The sequence below is a fragment of the Pteropus vampyrus genome, unplaced genomic scaffold (assembly GCF_000151845.1).
Source record: "Pteropus vampyrus isolate Shadow unplaced genomic scaffold, Pvam_2.0 Scaffold225, whole genome shotgun sequence".
NCBI lineage: Eukaryota > Metazoa > Chordata > Mammalia > Chiroptera > Pteropodidae > Pteropus > Pteropus vampyrus.
In genome coordinates this window covers 1,480,778-1,508,505 of record NW_011889006.1, presented here as the reverse complement: position 1 = coordinate 1,508,505, position 27,728 = coordinate 1,480,778, and the positions used below count along the sequence as shown (strand labels likewise).

General features: G+C 36.7%; 1 protein-coding gene and 1 pseudogene across 3 annotated transcripts in view; both read left to right on the top strand.

The window, feature by feature from the left end:
- Window positions 1-27,728, top strand: part of NUDT3 (nudix hydrolase 3) — a 92,360-nt gene that overhangs the window by 21,335 nt on the left and 43,297 nt on the right. For all 3 annotated transcript variants that reach the window (XM_023538512.1, XM_023538511.1, XM_011373489.2), the window contains exon 2: window positions 26,783-26,893. In XM_023538512.1, the coding sequence (XP_023394280.1) occupies window positions 26,783-26,893 (111 nt within the window). The remainder of the gene's footprint in view (window positions 1-26,782; window positions 26,894-27,728) is intronic.
- LOC111747528 lies at window positions 11,055-11,173 on the top strand (annotated as a pseudogene).

Genomic DNA, 27,728 nt, shown 5'->3' with positions numbered 1-27,728 from the left:
AGCAAAAGGGAGTGTCATATATTTGAAGAACTGAAATTAGGCCAAGTGGGATTAGAGGTGCAGAGCACAAGCATGAAGTAAGGTCAGTGGGGCCAGATTGTGGAGGTCCTTGTCAGCCATGGTCTTCAGCATCGGGTCTTTGTTTCTTTGTTTTTTGGTTGTTATTTATTTTTAAACATTTTATTGTGGAAAATATCAAACATACACAGAAGAGACCAGTATAATCTCAGTATACTCATCATCCATCTTTAATCCGTCCTTGGCCAATCTTATTTCATCTGTATTTTCACCCATTTGATTATAGTTATGATTTTAAAAGTAATGAGAAGTATTTGAAGCATTTTAATAAAAGGAGAGGTGGGCGGAAAATTTGACCAGATTTTTGTTTTGAAAGGTAATTTTGGCTGCAGAAAGGAGAATAGATTAGAGCGGGGAGAGTACATATATTGAAAGACCAGTCAGGCAGTTTACTGTAGTTGTCCTTTCAAGTAAATACCTTGCATCAGGTAGTAGTGGCAGTGGAGCGGAGAGAAGTGGACATATTTCAAAGATGTAGAGACCCTCGGGCTTGGTAACAGGTTGGATACAGGGGTGAAGGAGAGGGGGAAGGTGGCTCTGGTGACTCCTAGTGTCTGACTTGAACCCAGGATGATTGGTGGCGATGCAGTGTGTACACCAAACACAAGAAGAAAGGAGGCAAACGATTTTGCCATCTTATCTCCCCCTCGAACTTCCAATTCTTTGCCTTTTTCCAGATTACAGGACAACATGGCTTCTCTCACTAAAGCCAAGGAACTAAGCTGAACTGTGCTCTCCTAACCCTTCTTTGGAGCAAAGGATACACTCATGTTGGGTTCAGAGAACACCCTGGAGACATAGAATGGTGCCAAGAAGGTAGCAAAACCAAATTTATCCATTAGGGCAGGTGCAAGTTGTCAGAAATATTCTATGGATAATCTGTTTGGACTTTGAGTAATACTTAACATAGTCTTTGAGGAGTCACCACAAAAAATTTTATTCTTAAAAATCACAAAAAATATGTACACTTTGTAAATATTGCGTTTCAGGGCCTTATTTAACTATTTCTTTTCTTTTTACTCTTTCAGGTAATAGGATTATAGTAAACTGCCCCTGGTTAATCTTGGACTTGTCTCCAAGATTATGAGTATTATGTATTTTAGCACAGGCACCTGTGTTAGTGATTTCAGGAAGAAGTCAGGATTAGAGTCTCCCGTCCTTGGAGTCTCTCTACCAGCTAGCTGCTTAATACTGTACAAGCTTCTCAAGACGACCCTCTGAGCATCTGCCCAGCTCATAGCTAACGTTAATCCTCTGTAGGAATTTAAAAATTTTCACCGTTCTGAAGTAACATCGTAAATAAATGATTTTAAGTAAAAGGGGAATCACTTTAGATCATTATATTAATTTTTCTCAAAGAGACCTTTCTTGGCTCTCTCTCTGATACAGCTCTCCCAAGTCATACACTGTCACATCATGCTCTTTCATTTTCTTTCTAGCAGTTATTAAGGTCTGATATCACCTTACTTGACTCCCCTCCTCTACACTGACTCTAAGAGATCAGTGGTCTCTACTGTCTTGCTCACCAGTGTAGCTCTAAGCTCTAGTTCCTAGACAAGAGTCTGACCCATACACATTCCCAAGAAATTGTTTTTGAATCAATAAATGATGTCAATATATAAATATATTTCTACCTTTCCTTCATTTACCAGATAATTCATATTGTTTTAATTTAGTTTAAAATAATCACATAAGTGTGCTTTGTCAACCAGTAAATTGTTTAGTAGTTAATGCATATTAAAATGCACATTGAAGTTAACTATGCATTATGGTTTATAAAACAGATGTTGCTTACATGGTATTATGTTTTGAATTTTTACTTTTGAATTTTTAAAAACTGCTGGTTTTTTCATGTTAGAATAATTTTTTTCAGAATGATGAAAGACGAGATTTCAGGGTGCTTTTTTGCAAGTATCTTTCAGTAAATAACATTGAAGATATGAGTAACCTTTAATTCCCACTAATAAAAAGTCAAGATGGAGATATCATATTTTTCTTTGACTTTTAGCTTTTGAGGTGTGGGGATATACTCATGTTATATATAGTGATTTTTATCAGTTGCGTGCAACTTGTAAATATAAAAATCATTTTGCAAGAAATTTGTAGAATTATATTATAAACATATTTCTATACTAAGTTCCTTCTATATCCAGTATTCAACTAATGATGTTACAGGTTGTGACACAATAATCATTTGTCTTGAGCCTCAAAGAATGGGTAAGATTTATGTATTGATTCCCTGTTCTTTAAATTTAGCAACTATCATTAACAGGTTTTTTATTTTTTAGAAATTGTTATTAGTAAAAATACAAGTATTTTAAAATACAAATATATATTTTTTAAGTTTCTACAGAAAGGAAACAACAGGTTGAACTGCTGTTGGGAATACTGGAAATGACGCAGGAGTTTTATTCAGTGCTAGAGAACAAAGGAGTTGGGTTTCTAGATGAGAGCAAAACCTTAATAAGTTAATCAAAATCAGTTATATTTGCAGTGATTGACAAGTCAGTCAATTTAAGAACTATTACTATCTCCTGTGCCAGTCTTGTTTTCTGACTTTTTATGGTCATCTAAAACATGTTTCTTGATTCTTGATGTCCAACAGAAGTGGATCAAAGCAGACTTTGTAATATAATTTGACAGCAATAGAAGATACCAGCAGAAAAAATTCATGATATGAAACAAGATGCGATCAAGTTTAGTCTTACTTGAGAGCTTGACTCAATGTGGTTAGTTAGCAAGTAGCTTCCTTGTTTAGTTTCCCAAGGGCGAAGCTGAGAACAGATATTGGGAGACCACCGGGAATCTCTCTGCCACATTTCTTTTCTTCCTTTCCTCCTTGCTTTCCTTCAGCTGCCCCACCATTACACCCACCCACAAATCAGATATAGATCATAAAGTTACTTTGACTGGAGGCAGGGATGCAGGGTGAGTGAAGTAAATAGTGGGAGTGAAAATTAACTTTCAAGGTGGGTTTACAAGGTTATAGGACAGTGGCAGAATCAGTACTGGGCTTTGAATAGGTGTTTATTCCCATTGCGAGGATGATTGTGGGGGTAGGAACGATTTTTATGGCATTTCAAAAGATTGATAGCTAGACTAATTTTGAACTGGACATGTGAATGTTATAAATGTGCAATTACTAAAAATATGTGCTGATCAGAACCCTCACCTAGCCCTGTATACATCTATTTTGAGCCCTCTTTTCCCATTGCCAAGGCACTCTAATCTCCCACAACTGCTGAGTTTGCTTCTGACCCTTAAATGGAAAGCCTGCTTTCCTCACTTCTTTTTATGGTCTAGGATAAAAATTCAGTTATTTTTCAACGCTGTGGGTAGGTGAGAAGTTAAATCTGCTCTTTGTGTTTTTATTTCCCTTTGATTATTTGCTACTTTTGCTAATTTATTTTGTACCTATCTTCCTCTAGTGGAAGTGAGGAAATGGCCATTACTTGTTAACTTGCAAAGGGACCCAAGTAACTCTTTACTTTCTTGAGGTAAGTATGTGGATCTGGAGGACTTTCCAGGCTCTGTTGGCTTAGTGAACGCTGGGATGGCTGCTAGCATGTAATGCAGCTTCGAAGTTCATAAACCAGCTATAAACATTTGTCAGCTTTTGGTTGCCCAGAAAAGTGGAGAAGAAGGTGATATTCTTGCTGGTTTGAGTATTGTGATTTGTTACTGTATATACTGAGCATGTTTTGCAAATTTAAACCATGTACTATAGAACTGAAGCATAATTTGCTCTTTATTTAGATACAGACCCCAAGATTCTCATTATGAGTTTTAGCTAATGGTGGATAGTGCTATAGCAGTCAAAAAGAGTCAGGGGTGTTGTGGAAAGAACATGGTGGTAGAGTCAGGTCTGTAGTTCAGGTCTGAGTTACCCTCTTTAAACAGTTTCTTCAAGTGTAAAATGGAAATACGTCCACTAGTGTCATCTAATTTTAGCGTTATTATGAGAATTGAGTTAGATTATATTTACATGCATAGCACTTAGGACATTCTAAATTGTTATAGAAATATTAGTTACAACTGTTATTAATAATTCTGTGAGCTGAAATTGAGCCTTTACCTCATCCTTCAATCTAGCACTAGCATTTTAAGATATATCCAGTACCTTTAAAAAATATTTTAATACTTTTTAAAATAGACTGTTTTTTAGAGCTGTCTTAGGTTTACAGCAAAATTGAATGGAAAGTACCAAGAGTGCCCATATACCCTCTGCTCCACACTATCTTATCAGCATTCTCCACCCGAGTGGTACGTGTTTTACAATCAGTGATCCTACACTGGCACATCATTATCACGCAAAGTCCATATTTTACATTAGGATTCAGTCTTGGTAGTATGCATTTTGTGAATTCAGACAAATGTATAATAACATGTATCTACCATTATGGTATCATACAGAATAGTTTCACTGCTCTAAAAATCCCCTGGGCTCTGCCTATTCGTCTCTCTCTCTCCATAACCCCTAGCAACCACTGACGGTTTTACTATCTCCATAGTTTTGCATTGTCCATAATGTTATATGATTGGAATCTTATTTACGTAGCCTTTTCAGATTGGCTTCTTTCACTCAGTAATATACATTTAAGGTCCCTCTTTGTCATTTCATGGCTTGATAGCTCATTTCTTTTTAGCGCTGAGTAATATTCCACTGTTTGGATATAGCACAGTTTATTTATCTATTCACCTACTGAAGAACACCTTGGTGGTTTTAGTTTTGGCAATTATGAATAAAGCTGCTGTAAACGTTCATGTGAGGTTGTGTGGACATAAGTTTTCAACTCCTTTTGGTAAATATAAGGAGCACGATTGCTGGATCATATGGTAAGTATGTTTAGTTTTGTAAGGAACCACCAAGCTGTCTTCCAAAGTGATTGTATTATTTTGCATTCCCACCAGCAATGAATGAGAGTTTCTGTTGCTCCACATCCTCACCAGCATTTGGTATTGTCAATGTTCTGAATTTTGACCATTCTAATAGGTGTGTACTGGTATCTCATTGCTGTTTTAATTTGCAATTCCCTAATGACATCGAGATTGAGCACCTTTTCATATGCTTATTTGCCATCTGTATATCTACTTTGCTGAGGTGTCTGGTCAGGTCTTTTGCTCATTTTTAAATTCAGGCGTTCATTTTCTTACTATGAGTTTTAAGAGTTCTTTGTATGTCCTTTATCAGATATGTCTTTTTTTTTTTTTTTAATTTAAAAAAAGTTGAAAAATTTTTTTCCATTACAGTTGATATTCAGTCTCGACGTGGCTTCTTTATATCCTTAGTTATAGGAGTTCTGTTCAGCTATCTTGAGGTGGTTCTCAAGAGTGGTGGTTCTATAATTTAATTGTAATTTTGATGTGGTTATGGAAGAGATGAGCACAGTATTTACCATCTTGACCCGAACTCTCAGGTATGGCTTTTGTAAATGTTTACTTCCAGTCTGTGGCTTTTCTTCTCAGTCTCTTGATATCCAATACATTTTTACTTAATTTCTGGGAGAAAAAGTCTAGTTAGTTGAGTTTTCTGGGGAGTGGTGGGGAAAGAAGGAAGGAAGAGGAAGAAATTGGAGTTTAATATTTCTCATTCCTACTGATGAGGCATTCTGCCTTGCTTTTGAAGTTAGGTAATTATTTGGACATTCTTAAAACTAGTTTTAACTCTCTACACCCACTAAGATGGCTATAATTAAAAAAAAAGTGGAAAATAACAAGTGTTAGTGAGGACATGGAGAAATTGGATAGCTTGTATATTGCTGGTGGGAATGTCAAATGGTTCCTGTGGAATCAGCTTGATGGTACCTCAAAAAGTTGAACATAGAATTATGTTTTGCCTGACAATTCTGCTTGTAGGTATATACCCAAAAGAATTGAAAACAGATACTCAAATATTTGTGCACAAATGTTTAGCAATATTCATAATAGCCAAAAACAGAAACAACACAATGTCCATCAATGAATAGGTAAATTGTAGTTTATACATTCAATGAACTATTATTCATAAAAAGTAATGAAGTACGGATACATGTTACAATGTGGGTGAATCTCAGAAACATGAAAGAAGCCAGACCTTTTGTTCACATATCTAATTCTGTTTGTATGAAATATGCAAAATAGGTAAATCTGTAGATGCAAAAAGATTGATGATTAGTAGGCATTAGAGGTAGGGGGTTTGGGAAACTGCTTAATGGAAATGAGGTTTTATTTTGGGATGATAAAAGTGTTTTGGAACTAGAAATGGTGGTTTCACAACATTGTGAATGTACTAAATGCCACTGAATTGTTCACTTTAAAACAGCTAATTTTATATTGTGTATTTCACTTCATTTTTTTTTAAAGCTAGTTTTAAGATTACTGTAATTTTTAAAAAGTATTCTCTTATAAGTTTTCCATTTAGAGTGGTCTGTTATTAAATGGCAAATTATAATCCATTATAATTTCATGGATAAAAAAGCTTCATTTTGTACATACTTCATTGGGTGGATGTTGTGAGGTTATTTCATTCTCCAGATCCTCTGAATTACAGCTGAGAGATAAATTTAGGATCAAATTGTTAAAAGTTTTAGAGGCACTACAAATATGTGGCCAAATTAATTGTTCAGGAAAGATGTTTTTCCAGAGTATAGCAGAGTAATTTTGCCCTCTTAATGGTTCAGAAAAAGGAATGTCAAGAGTAATTTATACTTTTGTTTACTTTAAGGAAAGAAGTTATGAGAGCTTGCATTTAAAATATATGGAACAGATCAGCTAAAAATTTAAAAATATCAGTGGAAGAGATGTTCCAGGAATGGGCAGTTGGCCACAAAATCTAGCTCTTTAAGGGTTAGCTAAAAAGAAAGGAAAATGTGATAGGACTAAGGGCTTTTTTTAGTGACTGATAAAAGAACACATATATGTAGTCTAGAAATAGACTTCTTGATATTATATTTTAAGATGCATTTATAAAGCAAATTCTCATTTGTAGGGAATTTGAGTAGTATAATGACAATATCTTTATACATGGTTTTTAGAAGATTCAGAATTGTTCTTTGTTTATTTCAGTGAAGTCTTAAAATTAATTGTAGTTTTGAATAGGTAATACATTTACATGGTTCAAAATTCAGAAGGCACAGGTGAGATATAGTCAGAATTCCCCTTCCCATACTTGTCTCCCCAGTCACTTAATTTCCTTTCCTATAGACAACTAGCATTATCAGTTTCTTATGATTCCTGTAACAGATGTTTGATTATATAAGATTTACTTATATTAATTTTATATAGAGTTGGAATAATTAGAACATCTTGGTCTGTAATGAACCATCTCCCTCCACATTTACTTCTGTTTATTCTGAGTCTTAGAGCAATGGTTTGTCGTCAAGTAAAGAACTCTCAGCAAAGAATTGTCAGTCTTAATGTAGTCGCTACCTAGTTTTCACTGTGATTTCTAGTGATACTCTCCATCTTCCTAAATAGAATAAAAGAATAATTTATAGTAGAATAAAAGTTTTACAGATAAATTTAATTCAGTTAGGAACACAAAAATTTGTGAAATATAGTACTTGAAATTACATAAAAGTATTTTCCCTATAAAGTTCTCTTTCCATCTTAATTTTCTCCTATATAATTAAATATTTGGCTTATTCCTGGTACACCATATATTTTTGGCTCCTTTTTTGTTCTCATTTTTGTAAGAATTATAAGCTGGAGTTCATATGAACATAGTCAGAATTGCAAAAGAACAGTTGTTTGTGACTTGCCTGCCCCCTGCTAGTACTACTTCTCTGCCCTTCCTCCTCCCTCACCCCGCCGCCCCCCAATAAGGCATCGTTTTCCTATATATCTGCTTGTGGCTATGGCCATAATGTAACCTATTATGGTTTACAGAATATTGGTGTAAGATTTCTTTTTTACTTTTGGAATTTCCTCTTAATCACTTGATTGAACTTATGTATGGAATGAATATTATTTTAGTAGTAACCTATAAAAATTTGGTGTGACTAATTTGAAATAATAAGCTGTAGAATAGTTAGGAGCTCCATTATAACAGTAACAAAAAAGAATAAACAGAAGTGTGTAAAGAAAACTTTTAAAATGTTACTGAGAGGACTTGAATAAATGGGAAAATGTACCATATTCTTAGGAAGATTCAACATCATAAAATGTAAATTCTTGCTAATTAATCTATAAATTTAACTTGATCCTTGTGGAAATTACAAGTTGTTTCCTTTAAACTACTCAAGCAATTTCTAAAGTTGAAATGGATAAGCAAACATGAAAGAATAATCAGATTCTGAAAAAGAAGAGTGAAGGGTAGGAGTGGTGATGTCTAGTCCAATTAAACCGTGTTGCAAAGTTATGGTGCTTAAAATAGAATGCTAGTAAACTGGGTCATGAGTAGGCAAGTGAATCAATAGAACAGAATAGATCGTCCAGAAATAGACATCAATGTGTATAGATGTCATCTAGAAAAAAACAAAATTGGATTCTTTCCTAATGTTCCAGATACTTTCCATTGTAGATAAGAAGTATAAATATTTGAAAAACAAAACTGTAAAAGAACAAAAATTAGGTAATTTCATTACTACCTTGGGTTAGAACGTTAGAATTATGCTATCTAATTCAAATCATAAAATAGATTTGAAGGACCTACGTAAGTGGAAAGTTAAACCTTGTTAATGGATTAGAAGACATTACATTTCTCCCCAAATTAATGTTAGTTTAATATTACTAATCAAAATCCCAGTAGGTTTTTTTTTAATAGGCTCATTCCAAAAAATATATGGATACACAAAGGACTAAAAATAACCAAGACATTAAAAAAAAACAAAACTTTTATTATGAAAAATTTTAAAACTGTACAAAAGTAGGCTGGATAGTATAATGAACCTCTATGCATCCCTCACTCAGCTTCAGTCGTTATCAACACTTGGTCACTTTTGTTTTATGTATATCCCTAACCATTCCTCCAACTCCTGTATTATCTTGGATCAAATCTTAGACATCACATAGTGATTTCATTCAAAACTTTTCAGCAAATACTTTTAAAAGAGAACACTCTCTTTTAAAAACAATATCGTAATCTTGCCCTAAGAAATTCATATGGGAAAGGTAAGACAAATGATATTTTCCCTTCAATTTACCATTATTTTCCAAATAAAAGAGTTAATATACATCAAGCATGCTTCAATCTATTAGTTTATATTGATAATCTAAAACAAAACAAAACTGGTAACCAGTGAAGGATGCCAGTGACCCAACTCATTAATTTGGGAATAATTGCAAATCGAGGAAAAAATAGCATTCATGTACTTGATGATTCAGTCCATTGCAGTTTTTCTTATTGGCCTATTTTTTGACCAGTAGGAGCCAATTCAAGTTGACTCCTTAGCCCTTTTGGTATAACCCTAGAGCTTTTTGATAGCTTCCTTAACAGCTGGTATAACAAGTTGTTTCGGATTTGTTTGTACATTTCCTGCCTCAGTCATGAAATTAGCCATATCAGAAATGGAAGTTTAGTATTCCACAGAAAGAATCAGTTCACATTCTACAAATATTAACAAGGGAATATTATTAATAATTTTAAGACAGTAAGTTGATACTTGAAATGGACAAATTACTTGAAAGCTAAGAACTACCAATGCTCACTCAAAAAGATAGATAAACCTGTATCTATTATAGAAATTGAAGTTATAGTTAAAAACTTTCCCACAAAGAAAGCTTCAGGCCCAGATGCCTTCACTGGTGAATTCTAACCAATATTTAAAAAAGAAGTAATATGATCCTACACTAACTCTTCTAGAAAATAAAAAAAGTGGTAGCAATTGCCAGACGTTATAAGAAAACTCTGGATCATTCTCTTCATGAACATAGTCATCAAAACCCTTAACTAGAGGGGAGAAAAAAATAGTGTAGATAATAGAGGCTCTGTTCATTCTTCTGGCGACCAAATTAAAGTTGTGACAGAAACAAGGAGCAGCAGCAAGGAAAAATCACCCGGGATCTAGATGAATAAGCCATACAACTAGGGAGAAACCCAAGAAAGCACCCTGCAATGGTAGAAGGTAGGACGGGGCGAGGACGAGGGGCTGCCCAGTCTTGAGCGGCTGAGTAGGACAGAGGCTGTGGCAATGGCAGAAACCTCTTAAAGGGGTCACATCCATGAGCGGATTTTCGTGATGACTGACCTGCTCGCTCTGAGCACCAGTTGCCCTTTCGGCTGTGTGCTGGGAGCATGAGGGACTTGCGGGGAGATACTTTAGGAGTGAGGGTCTAGGGGAGACTCGCACTGTACAGAAGTGCCGGCAGTATCTATTGTTCCCTGTTGAGCTCTCCCCCCTCCCAGTGTACAGACACAGAGCAGCCATAACCATAATGTCATCAAACTGGGTAACAGGTCGCTCCGCCCAGAAGATTCCCTAAAACCCGCCTAGCCCAACTTGTGGCCCCACCTAAACCACAACCAGGTATATCCTCAGTGAGTCAGGAGCACCTTGCTGAGCAGTGCCTAGATTCACACTGGAAGCAGCTGGCCTCGGTTTCTGGTGTGGCCTTTTGAGGCAACTGTAAGCACAGCATCTGTGGATTGCTTGCTGAATCTTAACAGGGGGCCCCGGAGTGGTAGAGGCTTGGGTTAAATTTGGCCTGCATCTGAACCCCTCTCAGGACTGTGCCACTGGACACTTACTTCACAAATCCACACTAATAAGACCAGGAAACTTAGGAAAGGCAGCCAAAATGGGAAGACAAAGAAGCAGAAACCACATGAGAGAACAGAACAGAGATCCAGATATAATGGAGTCAAGCAATCTAACAGATGCAAAATTCAAAATTCAAAAGCTCGATGAACTTTTAGGAAGTGTAGATGAATTCAGCAAAGATATAGAAAAAATAAAAATAGAAGTTATAAAAGGGAACCAGTCTGAAATGAAGAACACATTATCTGAGAGAAGTATATTAAATGGAATAAACAAAGTGAATAAAGAAAAGGATTAAAAGTCTACTGCCATGCTACCCTGAACAAGCCCGATCTCATCTGATCTTGGAAGCTAAGCAGGGTCAGGCCTGGTTAGTACTTAGATGGGAGACCACCTGGGAAAACCAGGTGCTGTAGGTGTAAAAAAATAAAAAAATAAGGGATTGTAAGCTGACAAGGTTCTTGCAATCTGTAAGGTGAATTAAAGGTTGCCTCACCTAAAAAAAAAAAAAAAAAACAAAAAAAGCTAATGCCCTATTTAGAAGATGGAAAAACCAAGGACACACAATCAGTATGGCCAGAGAGAAGATGCTAAGATTATAAAAGTAATTTAAGGAGCACATGGGACACTATTAAGGGTCTGTTTGATTGGCATAACTGAAGAAAATCAAGATGTTGAACAGCTATTTGAAGAAATAATGATGGCAAACTTCCCTAACCTGGTGAAGGAAATGGACATAAAACCCCAGGAAACTCAGAGAATTACAAAAATCAGGGATCCAAAGAGGCCCACACCAAGACACATCTTAATTAAAATGCCAAAGATTAAATATAAAGAAAGAATATTAAAAGCAGCAAGAGAAAAACAGATAGTTACTTATAAGGGAACACCCATACGAGTGGCAGCTGATTTCTCAAGAGAGACTATGCAGGACAGAAGGGCTTGGCAAAAAATATTCAACAGGATGAAGACCCAGGATCTACAACCAAGAATAATTTATCCAGCAAAGCTATCATTTAGAGCTGAAGGACAGATAAAGAGCTTCTCAGACAAAAATAAGCTAAAGGAATTCACCACCACCAAGCCCGTATTACAGGAAATGTTGGAGGGACTTCTTTATGAAGGAAGAAACATGTATCAAAAACAGGAATAAAGAATGGTAAGAATATTATATTCCTATCAGTAAGTACCTCAAATGGAAAAGAATTAAGTGCTCCAACTAAAAGAGTGGATGAATGGAAAGGAAAACAAGACCCCTACATGTTGCCTATCAGAGACTCACTTCAGATTAAAAGACATAGACTAAAAAGAGGGCAGTGGAAAAACATAGTGCTTTGATGGACCTAGAGGGTATTTAAGTCAGACAGAGAAAGATAAACACTATGTGATTTCACTGCTATGCAGAATCTAAAGAATAAAAAGAACAAACTAATCAAAAACAGACTCACAAATATAGTGGACAATTTGGTGATGGACAGAGGAGAGGGGTGTTTGAGGGGCTGGGAGAATGGAGTTAAGGGTTAAAGAAGTACAAATTAGGAGCTGATGATGGTCTCAGGGTTGGGATGCATGGCATAGGAAATGCAGTTAACATTAATATGTTGGTTAGGTGGAGGATCTGGGGAGGGAGGAGCAATTGGGATTGTTTTACAAACTATATAGATGTCTAACCAATGGGCTATATACTTGAAACTAATTAAGTTAAAAATTTTTTAATGGAAAAAATGGTAACTATGAGGTGATGGATGTGCTAACTATATTGTGATAATTTCATAATAATTTTATAATATGCGTATATAAGATGATCATCATATGGTACACCTTAAATTTGTACAGTTTTGTCAAATTACCCTATAAAGTTGGGGGATAGAACACTTATCATACTGGCTAAAAAGAAAGGATAATACAATTGATTACATAAAAAACAGCTTCTGCATGGTAAAATCACTATAAATTCAAATCAATAATCACCAGGCTAACTTACTTAATACATAAGTAAAATTAGTATGTATTATGGATTAATAAGAAAAAGACTGATAAGATAACCTAATAGAAAAATGAGCAAAGGATATGAAAAAGAAATACAAGTGACTGTTAAATAAATGAAAAATGTACCTTTTTTGTAATAAGGGAAATGCAAATTGAAACGAAAAGGAGATAACCATATTTTACCTATCAGATTGGCTAATATCAAAATATTGGTTAATACCACATGTTGGCAAGGGTGTGTGGGAATAGTCATTTCCCACTAAAAGGAACCAGGGCTCCTTAGAGACACGGCCGAATTCAGGAAATGCTTAAGATGAGTCTGAGATATCTTACAGTGACAAAAAGCAAGAAAACTATCCAAGATTAAAGATTTATATCAAAAAGATTTGAGATAAACAAGATTAAATCATTACTAGTGGAGTCTTAAGTGGTAGGCATTGGGTGGTTACTATACAATTCTTTCAGCTCAGCTGCATGAACATTTTTATAACGTAGTGCTGGAGGTAGGTGAAAGGAGATGGGAGCCAACCTGAAGCAGCTCTTACTCGTTAACGATGAGAGCATCAAAAGATTAATAATGACTGCAGTTGACTGATACACATGAAATAGAAAAGTCTAGTTAATGATATAATAATAAATATTTGGAGGGTGCTTGAGTACACTCATTCTGAAAATTAGTAAATAAGAAAAACCAAGCATTTATCTTGCCTTATTACAATCAAAGTAATCAAACAGTTGATAAGGAAGTTTCTTCTTTGGAGAATTTTAGCTAATAAATGTAGAAGGGACAGTATAATTAGAAAATCACCACTTGTATTCTTTAATAAAATTGTGGCTGTCATTAATAGATGCTAAACCATTGAATGAAAGGCTAATGGTGAGCTGTGATGGACAGATCATGTGACAGCACTTGAAACCACAGTTTCATCTTCTCATCACTAAAAGTGTTGTCCGATTTTAATGTATCTCACAGTGCGATGCTATGGGAAGTATGTAGGCATTTTCGGGGAAGTTTTTCTTGTCCAAAATACCAAATCCACATCTGATCAAACTTCCACATCTATAGACCTAGTTACAGGAAATATGGGGGATAAAGGAGGAAGTTGAATATTACCGTAAAAGAAGGCATTAGCAAATGCAGGAATGTGGGAAATCCTACAGGATAAATGATATGTTTTTCTCTACAAATAAACAGCTCGCCTGGAAAACAAAGGGTGAGGAGAGGGGAACTGTTTTAAACCAAGGAACTGTTTTAAGGAACTGTTTTAGATTGAATGCGATACATCCAAATGCAGTATATGGACCTGGTTTGAATCTTCATTTAAATAAACCAATTGTAAAATAGCATTTTTGAAACAATTGGAGAAATTTGAATATGGCCTGATTATTAGATGATTATAAGGAATTATTAATTTTGCTAGGTGTAATAACATTGCGGTATATTTTTTAAAAGTCCTTATCTGTTAGTGATATGTAACTGAGGTATTTAGTGGTGAAATATATTGATATCTGGGATTTGCCTTAAAATACTCTGTAATGGGGCACAGGTAAATGAAATATGATAAGCCAAATGTTAATCATCGAAACTGAGTAATGAATACTTGGAGATTCATTGTATTTTCTCTCTACTTTTGTATAAGTTTGGAATTTTCTAAAATAAAGAAGTTTTTAAAAAAATACCACATGGTCATTTTTAAGAAAACAGGAGGTTCTTCAGTGTGTACTGAATTTAAGGTAGAATAGTGTGTATGATGATTTACTATTTGAGTTAACAAAGAGGAAAGAAAAGAATATACTCAATGCTAGAATGTCTTTAAAGAAGTCTTTGTAAGAAGCTCCTGTGGGGACAGAGGTAGGAGAAAAGGCTTGTGCACTGTGTAGTATTGAAAAAATAGATTCTAAAAAAAGTGGAATTACTAACCAAAATTCTAGACACATAACACCTGTGTAAGATTTAGAACAGTAGAATGTTAATGTTGGTAGGGTTTTAGAAATAATTTAGGCCACCTAATTTTAAAACTAAGAAAACTGAAATCTAGAGAGAGATTTTTTTAAAATTTTAATTAGTTTCAAGTATACAGTACATTGGTTAGATATCTATATAGTTCGTAAAATAGTTCACCCCCCAGTTGCTCTGTCCCTCTCCTGACTCTCCACCTAGCCAATGTATTCATTCTAATTGCATTACCTATGCCATACTTCCCCATCCCCGTGCCCATACATCAGCTACTAATTTGTACTTCTTTAACCCTTAACCCCATTCTCCCAGCCTCTCAAACACCCCTCCCCTCTGTCCATCATCAAATTGTCCACTATATTTGTGAGTCTGTTTTTGATTAGTTTGTTCTTTTTATTCTTTAGATTCCGCATAGAAGTGAAATCACAAATTATCTTTCTCTGTCTGACTTAAATACCCTCTAGGTCCATCAAAGCAATGTGTTTTTCCATCCCCCTCCTTTTAGTCTGTATCTTTTAATCTGAAGTGAGTCTCTGATAGGCAACATGTAGGGGTCTTGTTTTCCTTTCCATTCATCCACTCTTTTAGTTGGAGCACTTAATTCTTTTCCATTTGAGGTACTTACTGATAGGAATATAATATTCTTACCATTCTTTATTCCTGTTTTTGATACATGTTTCTTCCTTCTTAAAGAAGTCCCTCCAACATTTCCTGTAATACGGGCTTGGTGGTGGTGAATTCCTTTAGCTTATTTTTGTCTGGGAAGCTCTTTATCTGTCCTTCAGCTCTAAATGATAGCTTTGCTGGATAAATTATTCTTGGTTGTAGATCCTGGGTCTTCATCCTGTTGAATATTTTTTGCCAAGCCCTTCTGTCCTGCATAGTCTCTCTTGAGAAATCAGCTGCCAGTTGTATGGGTGTTCCCTTATAAGTAACTATCTGTTTTTCTCTTGCTGCTTTTAATATTCTTTCTTTATATTTAATCTTTGGCATTTTAATTAAGATGTGTCTTGGTGTGGGCCTCTTTGGATCCCTGATTTTTGTAATTCTCTGAGTTTCCTGGGGTTTTATGTCTATTTCCTTCACCAGGTTAGGGAAGTTTGCCATCATTATTTCTTCAAATAGCTGTTCAACATCTTGATTTTCTTCAGTTACGCCGATCAAAAGGATATTTGGACCCTTAATAGTGTCCCATGTGCTCCTTAAATTATTTTTGTAATCTTGGCATCTTCTCTCTGGCCATACTGATTGCGTGTCCTTGGCTTTCCCATCCTCTAAATAGGGTATTTGATCCTTTTCTTTATTCACTCTGTTTATTCCTTTGTTTATTCCATTTAGTATACTTCTCATCTCAGATAATGTGTTCTCCATTTTAGACTGGTTCTCTCTTATCATCTCCATCTCCATTTTTATGTTTTTTATCTTTTTGTTGAAGTTTTCACTGAATTTATCTACACTTCCCAAAAGTTTATTGAGCATCTTTATAACCAGTGGTTTGAACTCTGCATCTGTTAGATTACTTGACTCTATTATATCTGGATCTCTGTTCTTTTCTCTCATATGGTTTCTGCTTCTTCGTCTTCCCATTTTGGCTGCCTTTCCTTATCTGTTTCTATGTACTAAGCAAAGCTCCTAAGTCTGCCAGTCTTATTAGTTTGAATTTGTGAAGTAAGTGTCCAGTGGCACAGTCCTGAGAGAGGCTCAGCTACAGGACAAATTTAGCTCAAGCCTCTGATCTTCCGAGGCCACCTGTTAAGATTCAGCAAGCAATCCACAGATGCTGTGCTTATAGTTGCCTCAAAAGGCCACACCAGAAACGGAGGCCAGCTGTCTCCAGTGTGAGTCTAGGCGCTGCTCAGCAAGGAGCACCTGACTTGCTGAGCATATACCTGGATATGATTGAGTGGGGCCGTCAGTAGGGGGAGGTGAAGTTTCAGGAAATCTTCTGGCAGAGCGACCTCTTTTATCCAATCCGATAACTTCACAGCTCTGGCGGCGCTGTGTGGGAGGGAGGAGGGCTCAGCAGGGAACAATGGATACTGCAGGCACTTCTGTACAGAGCTGATCTCCCCTCGGCCCTCACTCCAACAATATCTCCCTGTAAGTCCCTGGTGCCCCCTGTTGTGCAGCCAAATTGCCATTGGTGCTCTGAGCAAGCAGGTTCGTTGCCTCAAAAATCAACTTGCAGATGCAGCCCCTTTAAGAGGCGCCTGTCGCTGCCACAGCCTGTCTCATTCAGCCACTGGAGACTGGGTCGCCCCACGTCCTTGCCTCGTCCTACCTTCTGTGGTTGCACGATGCTTTCTTGGATTTCTCCCTAGTTGTATGGCTTGTTCATCAAGTTCCCAGGCAATTCTTCCTTGCTGCTGCTGCTTGTTTTCGTCACAACTTTGGTCACCAGAGGGATGAACAGAGTCTCTGTCATCTACGCCATTTTGGTTGCCTCTGAAGCAAGATTTTTTTTTTTTTTTTTTTGCAGTTTTGACTGGTCTAAGAGGCAGAATCGTACCCAAGTCTCCTGACTGTCCTCTGTAAAGAAGACAGCGTACAACTATGGTTTAAATTTTAACATCTTAAATTGGATCGAAATGTGAACAATATGTCGATGCTACTTTGGTGACACAATATCTGCCTTTTTACAGTGTATTCCTATTGTTCTAAGACTTTGTGTGGGAAAATGTTATTTATGCATGTCTGGAATGCTGTTGCTGTGGCTTTGTTTTAATAACCTCAGGAAACTCGAATGTTCTAAATATTTCATTCACTGCATTTGGCTTTCAGAAATTTCCTAAGGAATAATGCTTGGCATTCTTCTCGGCCAAGTATAAAAGTCTTAAATGTTTGTTCTAAAGTATTCAAGCTATACACAAGTTTTTAAAGTGAAATGCCTCCTCCTCCATATGCCACCAATTGTACCGTACAGACCAATCATTGTTTCTTGGGGAAATGCTTTCAAGTGGTTATTTAAATTGAAGTTTCCCATCATATTCAGAGAATGCAGGAAGCCTGACTTCTGTACGTATCTCATACTGTTTTTTTCTTTTCCACTTGATCCCCTCCTGTATTTCTCTCTTGAGAAATAGGTATCTCTTGTCCATTTGTTGACCCCAGGAGAAGCCAGAGCCTCTGCATCCCTTTCATGGCACCATCCTCTCTGATTAGTTAAAAATTCTTGTCATTGCTGTTTCCTAAATATGACTTGAATCTACTTGCTGCTTCCTATCTCCAGGGATGCTGATTATATCCAGCTCCCTTGTCTTCTCTAGCTGACCTCTCTGGCGCATCACTCATTCAGTCTCCAGATTGAGGCTCCTGAAACACAAGTGAGATTACTGTTTTCCTCAAAACCAAAGATTCCTAGTTGCAGTAACTCTTTGGTGCACTCGCTATGTGAATTTTTTGTACTGGTCCCAGTCTAATTTATCCACCTCCTCTGTTGCCCTCTTCCTTCTTCCCATCATGTACCCCTACACCATATCAAACTACTTGAATTTCTCAGCATCTTCTGGATGCAATATACTGTTTCCTTTTGTGCCTTTGCAATTGCAGTGCACCTTGCCTGGAATACCTCCACTTTCTGGGCTCAGTAAATTTCTTCTCTAGGCCCAGCTCAAATGTTCCCTCTTGAAAAGTGTTCTGGGACCCTCTCAGTACCTTATTTCCTCCATGATATAGCCCTTGTCAACATGATGTTGTAGCTGCTCAGGCCCTTTATTAGATCAGGGCTGGCAAACTTTCTGTAAATGATCAGGTAATAGATACTTTTGGCTTTGTGGACTTTGTGATCTATCCAGTCTGTCAAGATTACTCAACTTTGTCATTGTAGTTTGAAAGTAGCCATAGACTGTAGATAAATGAATGAGCATGGCTGTGTTTCAATAAATTTTTATTTATGGACACTGGACTTTGAATTTCATATAAATTCACATGTCACAAAACGTTCTTTTGAGTTTTTTCAACCTTTTGAAAATGTAAAGACAATTCTAAGGTCACAGGCCATGCAGAAACAGGTGGTGGGCTAGATGTGGCTCATGGGCCACCATTTCCAGTCCTTGCATTAGAGCGTGAGCTGTTCAGTGGTAGGCTTTATATATTTTTGTACATCTCTGCTCTCTACACCCCCTGCCATGCCTTAGTTCATTTCTAACCAAATAATGACAGCAATTGTTTGTGGAGTAAATGCTCAAGTTAGGAATTACTTGATATATGGTAGTTTCTAAACAAATGTGAAAAATAATGGAGATTAATACTGAGAATTAGTGATCATTTTTTATATTTATTAATAAACATTTTCAGAAAAGAGTGTAAAAAAGTTGCATAATATAGAGGAGTATCCCTCTATGTCGAAGATCTGCCAGAAAAGATCTAAGAAATAAGCAAAGAGTCTCTGCTTACGGAAGAGAATATTGAAAAGTGCTCCGAATCCTCTATTTGAGTCAAAGATAAGATTAAAATGCCTTCTCTATCTTTTCCTTTTCCTTATACCTGGCCTGGAGAAAATCATATTGTGGCTTTTATCCAGTAGCAGTTAAGTTTTCAGAGGTTTTTTGTTTGTTTGTTTGTTTGTTTGTTTGTTTGTTTTTAATGAGGGTCTGCCTACATTGCGGGTGTAGGCAGTGGCCTTGTGGTTTGAATCAGGCACATAGACTATGTTTGAGTCCTGGCGCAGCACTGATCCTCTCTGTGCCCTTTGCCACATCACCAAATCATCTAAGGCTCATTGCTGTAATGGCAAAAGTTACATAATACCTGGCTTGCATGAAAAGTAGAGATAATATATTAAAAATGGAATATGTAATGCCAGCATCTGGCTTAAAGTGGGCACCAAATAAATACTACCTGCTGTTATTATTTATTTCCCCTCAGCATTAGTCTATTTTCTTTTGGTATTTACAAGAGTTGTGAGAGAGGGTTAAGGTTTACAGGAGTACCTTGAATGTTTCAGTAAGTTATATTCAAACAGTGTAATCCAGCAACTTCCAATCTTTGTTTTTATTTTTATATAACCTGTAAATACTGCCAACTTTACTGGTTTCTTTAGTCTCCCTTTTTTTAAAAAAAATTTGTTTTAAAGATTTTTATTAGAATATAGCTAACATACAATAGTGCATTAGTTTCAGGTAAACGTTGAATAACATTTAGGTATAAACGTTATTCAACATTTATACCTAAAGAAGTGATCACCATGATAAGTTCAGCAATCATCTGACACCATACAACGCTATCATTTAGTCGTCTTTTTAGAAATAAAAAGTCCTTGAATACCAGGCATTAGAAAGTATTATGTGTGATCATCTTAACATTTGAACATTGATTTGGAAAAGGAAGGCAGGACATTCTTACTTTGAAGTCTAGTATCATACTCCATACCCTGGGACTCATAGTTAAGAATGATATGTGTGTATAATACTTTGTGTCTGTGACTACCTTTTCATATTGTTCTTAAAATATCTTATTGCTCCCCATAAAAATTGTCAGAATATCTGTTCACAGCACAGTGTGTTGTGTCTTTGGACTAGTCAGGGAATGTCCTCTTTTGTTAAATAAACAACCTGATTAGCTAGATAAAGTGAAGGGATGTTTATAAGTCATTTTATAAACTGGCTTTGTGTCTACTTGTTCCTCCTGTTTAGGGGAAAAAAAATTGTTAATAGGTAAAATGGCTTTAAAACTCTAGGAACTGAAACTACTAATGCTTGGCCTTGTGGTAATTTACTGATTTAATTTGAACAAGTTATTTCACCTCACACTCAGCTTTACTTATCTTTTAAACATAGAGTCATTGTGCACAAGAACTTGTGGTAGCTGTTCTATAAAACATTCTATGAGTAAGCTCCTATTTATTTGGAATCCAAGCAAGTGCAGATAATTACTGTTATGTTGGTCTTATTTTTAAGAAGGGATACACACGATTAGGATTTGTCTGTAGAAGCAATTTGCAGGGCGTATTTGATAGGACGCAGTCCTTGTACCATCTGGGTTACCATCAGAGCTCTCTGGCAGTAATGGTGGTGCTGAGGGGCTGTCAGATGCTAAGGGAATGAGATGATGTTGGGTGCATTACTGCATGCAGTTTTCTGGAAATTAGTAATATGTCTAAGACGTATAGCTTGCTAATCAGGATTTCCCATGATGTAGATTATCACCATAGATAATCTAACTTTTTAAGGAAAATATTTCCAGAACTTTAACCTGGGATACCTGGAATATATCTACCTCTACTATACTCTTGGTGGTGGGAATGGAAACTTGCATGACACCAATGGGAATGGAGGATAGGTAGAGGGAATGGGGAAAGCTCCTCTAGCTAGAGCTTTGCAAATGCTCATGTTGTCCCTCGGTTAGCCTTATCTTGGCTGGAAGAATGTGAGACTGTTGTTTTCCAAATCTCAGTCTCTCCCTCTTCTTAGCCCACATCCACATTTATGATTGTCCACCAGAAATATTCATTAGACATCTCATTGAACTCTGAAAATCATATGTTCGAAGGACAACCTCCCTATAGTTAATTCTTCCATGGACCCTTCCACATTCTCCTTGGAGGACAGCCCTCATCATGTCAGTCACCTGGTCCTGCAGATTCTTCCTTTTGTATAACTGAAAACTTGTCTCTTCCTTCCAACTCCAGTTTCTGTCCCTGTTCTTTCCCAGACTGAATCAACTGCAGAAACATTCTGTTACCAGGCTTGTCCATCTCCAGCCCAAGTCAAAGTGACTTTTCTAAAACCCAGATTGGGCTATGTCATTTCTTTGCTTAAACAACTTCAGTTATTTACCCATTGCCTTCAGGTTGCAAACTAAACTCTTTATAATTGGACTCCTCCCTTTTTTCAACTTCCCTAAGTAACCCATTCTATATGCTTTCTGCATTCTTCGCACCCCCCCCCGCCCCTGCTTTAACCTCCCCACCACATACACACACACACACTTCTACCCTTGACCTACGGATGTTGCTGTCTCCCCTTAAGAACTGGATCTCTGAAGGTGTGGGCGTCTCCTTCCATGTGCTTGCGGCATGCACCCAGGGGGCCAGGTGCACCCAGGGGGCCAGGTGCACCCCAGGCCTGGCGCACCCAGGGTATGGTCCCGTGGCTCCACCTGGGGCGCAAACCCAGGACCTTCTGCATGTAAAGCAGACGTGCTAACCACTACACTATGGAGCCACCCCTGCATTCCTTTTTAAAAGCAGTTTTTCATTCAGTCTGGTCCATTCTTTCATTTACTCATCAAACATTTATTGGCAATTTATATGGGTCAAGCTGTATGCTTAGGGAATTGGGTTTAAGGCAGTCAACAGAACAGATCCTTAGACATTTCATTGACCTCTCACAGTGTTAATCAGGATAGACTGGGTTATGCTGCAGAAACAGATTTACTCCCAAATCTCATTGTTTTAACACAAGAGTTCATTCCTTGTTATTATAGCTGTCAGTCATGAGTTTTCAGAAGCTCAGCTCCACATAGGAACTCTCTTCCATTCAGGGACTCAGGTTTATAGCTATACCAACTGGAACTCACCATGTCCTTGGACACTGTGACAGAGGAAGAGAGAGACTGGATGTGCTTCTCCCTGCCTCAGCCCAGAAGCGACACATGTCTCTTGCTCATATGTCATTTGCCAGAACTAGTCAAATAGCCCCATCTAACAGAAAAGGGGGCTGGATACTGTAGGCAAGAACATGAAATACCTAGTGAGCATTGTGGTCTCTGGCAGAGTCACTGAAATATGTTTAGTCACCTGAATTCTTGTTGGTTTCATCCACTGGACTTTTAATTTCTCAAGAGCTGAGGTTGTGTCTGCTTTGCTTTTATGTCCAGAGCACATGATCACACAATAGGCTTTTCTGATAAGGTGTTTTTTTTTTTTAATAAATGTTCTTCTTGAGCTTGGATTCAACTCAAGTCACTTTCTTTAAGAAACCTTCCCTTACCATCCTTCTACTGCCTCCCCAGCTTGGGTTAGGTGTCTCTTTCAGTGTCATTGTGGTATCCTGTGAATACCTCAACCAAAGCACTCCTTACTCTGTTATTACTCTTTTTTTCCTTTCTTTCTCCACTTAATTTCTTTCAGTGGCTTTTTAAAATATTCTTTTGAAAATTTGCATTAAGTAATGTTAAAGCAATTTTTTAAAAACTAAGAAATAAAACATTACTGTGCCAGTTAAAGTCTTTTATGTAAATCATCTCCCATTAGGTTTATCATTCCCACACATTTCTTTATTCTTTCACTCACACATGTCCCCAGTAATTATAATGATTTTCTTCTGTGTCAGTGTGGATAACAAGTTGTGTCAGCAGGACCACCTGTATCATGAATCCAAGAGTTCATATACGGGTGGGTATGTTCTGTGGGTACATTTATCCATCTCTGCATGCACCAGTATCACCTGTCTCGATGACGAGAGCTTCATAAAAGATCTGATACCTGGTCAGCCAGTTCTCCACCTTGATCTGCGTCAATTGCAGAGGTTTTAATTTCTGGCTCATGATAATGCTTAATGAATGTTTGTTGAATAAATGACAAACTTTTTTTTCCTTAGTGTGTCATTTTCAAAATCATTTAGGAGCTTTGCCATTTAATTTTTTTTCAAATCATTTTATATTTAAAAATGAAGCATCAGAATAAAAATATAGTGACCAGAATACCACTTACTGTTCTGTAAGGTAGAGAAGGGGTTAAAGCCTCTGGCTAAAGTAAGGAATATATTTTTCCCCCCTAGTAAATTGTTGATGGGTTGTCAAGGAAACATACTGAAGAGAACTATTTACTGGTAATAGTGTCTGCTTTGAAGTGTGACTACAAAGTAATGAGACTTGCTTTCTCCAGCCTCAGTTTTATATATGGTCTTACCTCATAGTCATGATTTGAATGTGCAAAGCAGTAACACTTGCTAGATTTACTAATTAATATTTCACATTGATTGAAATTTAGAAATTGAATTATACCTTATGTTAGCGATTTCCTTTGCTTTAGCTCTGAAATGTCCCTGTAAAGATCTTTCTATGACCTGATTGGATGGCCCTAATCAGCCTTTGAAGTAAATGCTTAGGTTTACAGTGGCTGGTTAAAAACACTTTGGGCTGCCAGGAAGTGGGAGAACTCTAGGAAGAAAGACTACATGTTACTTATATAACGAATCAGTGAAAGATTAACCCCCTTTTCTACTCCTTTCTTCTTGAATCTTCCTTGCAGATTAGATAATGACTTAAATGCCATTGTCTAGAGTTGTTTTTGGAGGACCTTTTTTTTTTTTTTTAGCTTTTTAACTTGAATTAACAAACATGATTATATTTGGGTTTATTTTTCTTTTGATAAGGAATTTTTTTTAATGTGCCATTTGCTACAGTTTTAAAGGAGAATGGGTATGGCAGTGATCTCCTTTTTTATGGAAATAGTGTATTATTTTAGCTTTATGATTTAATATTATAAAACTAAGGGTAACATTCTGGAAGATCACTCTCCTGGAGTGTAGACTCTGAAGAAAAAAGACTCCTTTAGCTTTAAAAAAAAAATTACTGTGATCTTAAAACTAGTTTTATTTTATTGCGATGAAGTTCATATAACATTAACTATTTTAAAGTGAACAAGTCAGTGGCATTTAGCAACCACCACTTTTATTTAGTTTCAAAACGCTTATCATTCCAAAATAAAACCCTGTACCTGTTAAGTAGTTACTCTCATTCTTTCCTTCTCCCAGTTCCTGGCAACCACCAATCTTTCTGTCTCTGTGGATTTACCTATTCTGCATCTTTCATATAAATGGAACCATACATTATGTGTGACTTTTTGAGTCTGGCTTTTACTTAGCATAATGTTTTCAAAGTTCACCCTTCATGTAGCATAAATCAATACATCATTTTTTTTTTTATGACCGAGTACTATTCCATGTATGTATATGCCACATTTTGTTTATCCTCTGATCCATTGATGGACATTTGAATTATTTCTACTTTTTGGCTGTTGTGAATAATGTTGCCTTAACATTTGTATGTAAGTGTTTGAGTACCTTTTTTCAGTTCTTTGAAGTATATACCTGGGAGTAGAATTGATAGATAACATGGTAATTTTATGTTTAACTTTTTGAGAAACCACCAAACTCTTTTCCACAGTGCTTGAACTATTTTACATTCCTACCAGCAATGTATGGGGGTTCCAATTTCTCTACATCCTATCAGTACTTGTTATTTTTAAAATTATAGCCATTCTAATCAGTGTAACATGGTATCTCATGGTAGTTTTACTTTGTACTTCTCTAGTAACCAATGATGTTGCATTTTTTCATGGGCCTTTTGTTTATTTGTATGTTTTCTTTGGTGAAGGGATGTTTGTCTTTTTGTTATTGAGTTGCAAGAGTTCTTTATATATTTTGGATACCAGACTCTTACCAGAGAGATGATTTACAAACATTTTCTCCCACTTTGTAGGTTGTCTTTTTACGTTCTTGATAATGTCCTTTGATGCACATAAGTTTTTAATTTCTATGACGTCCAATTTATATTTTCATTTGTCACTCAGGTTTTTGGTGTGATGTCTAAGAATTGGCATATCTTGCCAAATCCAAGGTCATGAAAATTTACCTGTTTTATGATTTTAGCTCTTACATTTAAGTTGTTGGTCCATTTTGCGTTAATTTTTGTGTATGGTATGAAGTAGGAGTCCAGTGAGGACTCATATTTAAAAGCAATTTCTCATGAAACCTCCGCATTGTAGTTTTAATATCCCTCGATTAAGCATATTTACATACCAAACAAAAGCTACCATGGATTTTATATTATTTTAAATTATTCTGCATTGTATTAAAGCAAAACTTAATACATTTAAAAATAGTACTTGCAAGTATAACATAGTTTCTCAGTCCACGGGCTGTATATCGGTGATTATATATGGATTCATGGATTTCCTTCTTGTAAATCTGGTCCCCTCTGGGCTTGCAGATCACAGATTTTATAGAGGAGCATCATGAGTCTCTATGATGACAGGAAGAAAAGGGTAGAATTTCCAAGGGCTCACAGTTGCATAGACCTCAAGGGTGAGAGAAGAGATGACTGGAAGGTAGATAATCAGAAGTCAGTGGTAGAATCTGTAGGGCTAGAGAGGAAGTAATATTTTCAAGGAACAAGAAGGACTGCAAAGTAGAAGTTAAGTGCTAGGTGATGGAGGAGGGGTGGAGGATAAGGTAAGGAATATGGTTTAGAATAAGGATGGAGGCTTAAAAGACATCATCAGAAATTAATGGTTTAGGGAGCAGTTGAGGATTCCTTTAATTTTGGAAATAATGCCAACTCAACTTTACCCCCCAGTGAGGAGTCCAGCTGTTTAGCATCAGCTGTCCTAAAAAGGAAGACAGACTAGGGAAATTCTAGATTTTATTTCAGCCATGACTAGAATGCTGGTTAAGTTTGAATTAGTAAACTATATCAGTATTTTGTATGTTTGTTTGCTTTGCTTTTTATTTCTTATTAAAATTTCCTAGTAAAAAAAAAAAATCCAATTTTATCTCAACTGAAAGTATGATGAAAAGAATTTTTTCTACTTCTCATGGAGATAAGAGAATCAGGTTCTCAGTGCACACTTAGAGCTTAAGGTGGTACATTGTATTGGCCTGTGGCCCTATGATGGAGCAGGAACTAAGACACACAGAAATAAGAGCTTGAAGAGAAAGCGATGGAACTATGGTGCCAGCCAGGGCTAAGGACCTCTTCACTTCTGGCCAGTCCTTAACTTAACAACAGTGCTCACAAGCTCATCATAGACAATGTTGTGTTTGTTTGTTTTTTGTCTGCTCCATATTCAAAGGGCTTTAGAGAAAAGAATGAGGGAGAGAATAGATAGGACATGTGACTGAGAGTCTGAGGGGAAAGTAGAGGTAATGGCTACTGGTTTAGATGCCCTTCTACTTTTACTAGGCAGATTGTTTACTTTTTCAAACAGGAACAAAAACTGCCTTACAAGATGTGATTTAGAGAGTTATAAACAAAGGGGTGTTTAGGTACTTTTACTTGTGTGATGTTTAAACACTGAATTTCTATGAACGTATATTTTTCATTTTTTAACCATTCATGTGACCTCTGTGACTTTCAGGTGCTACTTGTGAGCAGTAGTCGCCATCCCGACCGATGGATTGTCCCTGGAGGAGGAATGGAGCCAGAGGAGGAGCCAAGTGTGGCAGCAGTCCGTGAAGTCTGTGAGGAGGTATGCACTGAGAAAAAGATCACTGCTGTACCCTGTAATCGTGAACTTGTCATATCTGCGTAGTTCTTTAATTTATCACCACTCACTGAATAACATACTCATGGTCATAGAAAGAAGGCATTTAACAGTTACCATGTACCTCCTTGATTAAAGGGGTGATCAGGCCGTGACATGATAATGTTTCTCAAGCACCACTCTATGTAGGGAGAGGGCTAATCGTAGTGACTATATCTAATTACACCAGACAGCCCCTAGTGATTTCCCATAGATCTCTTCCAACATTGCCTCTCTTACCCATGGCAGAAGATCAAGAAGGAGATAGTTCATCAGTTCTGAGAAATAAGAACAGGCAGTATTGGTATAAATGGCTCATTCTCCTTAACTTTGGATAAGGAGGAGGCAGCCCATGTTCACCTGTGATTCCTGGGACCTGCCCATCAAAGAGTTACTAAAGCACAGTTTCATTAGGCAGAAGCTGTTAATGGTATAGCTCGAGAGGTAAGTTTTTTTGTTTTTTGTTTTTTGTTTTTTTTAAATTTAATCACATGATAGTCAACATACATGTGTTGAGTTTCTGGTCCATGCCCAGTATATCTTAGTAGATAGTCTAGAATGAGTAGTCTTAGACCCTTAGTTCCCTTACTTCAAGAACTTACAGTTTGGTTGGGAAAATGGAGAAAGAGATTACAATTCAAAACCAGGAGGAAGGAGCTACTGTTTCTCCATAGCCTCCTGTGGTGATACCATGCTCTGCTCTGCTTATGTTATCATCTCATTTGAGACTCTTAATCAATAGTGTAAGTTTTATCATCCCCATTTACTTGCCCTTGCCACA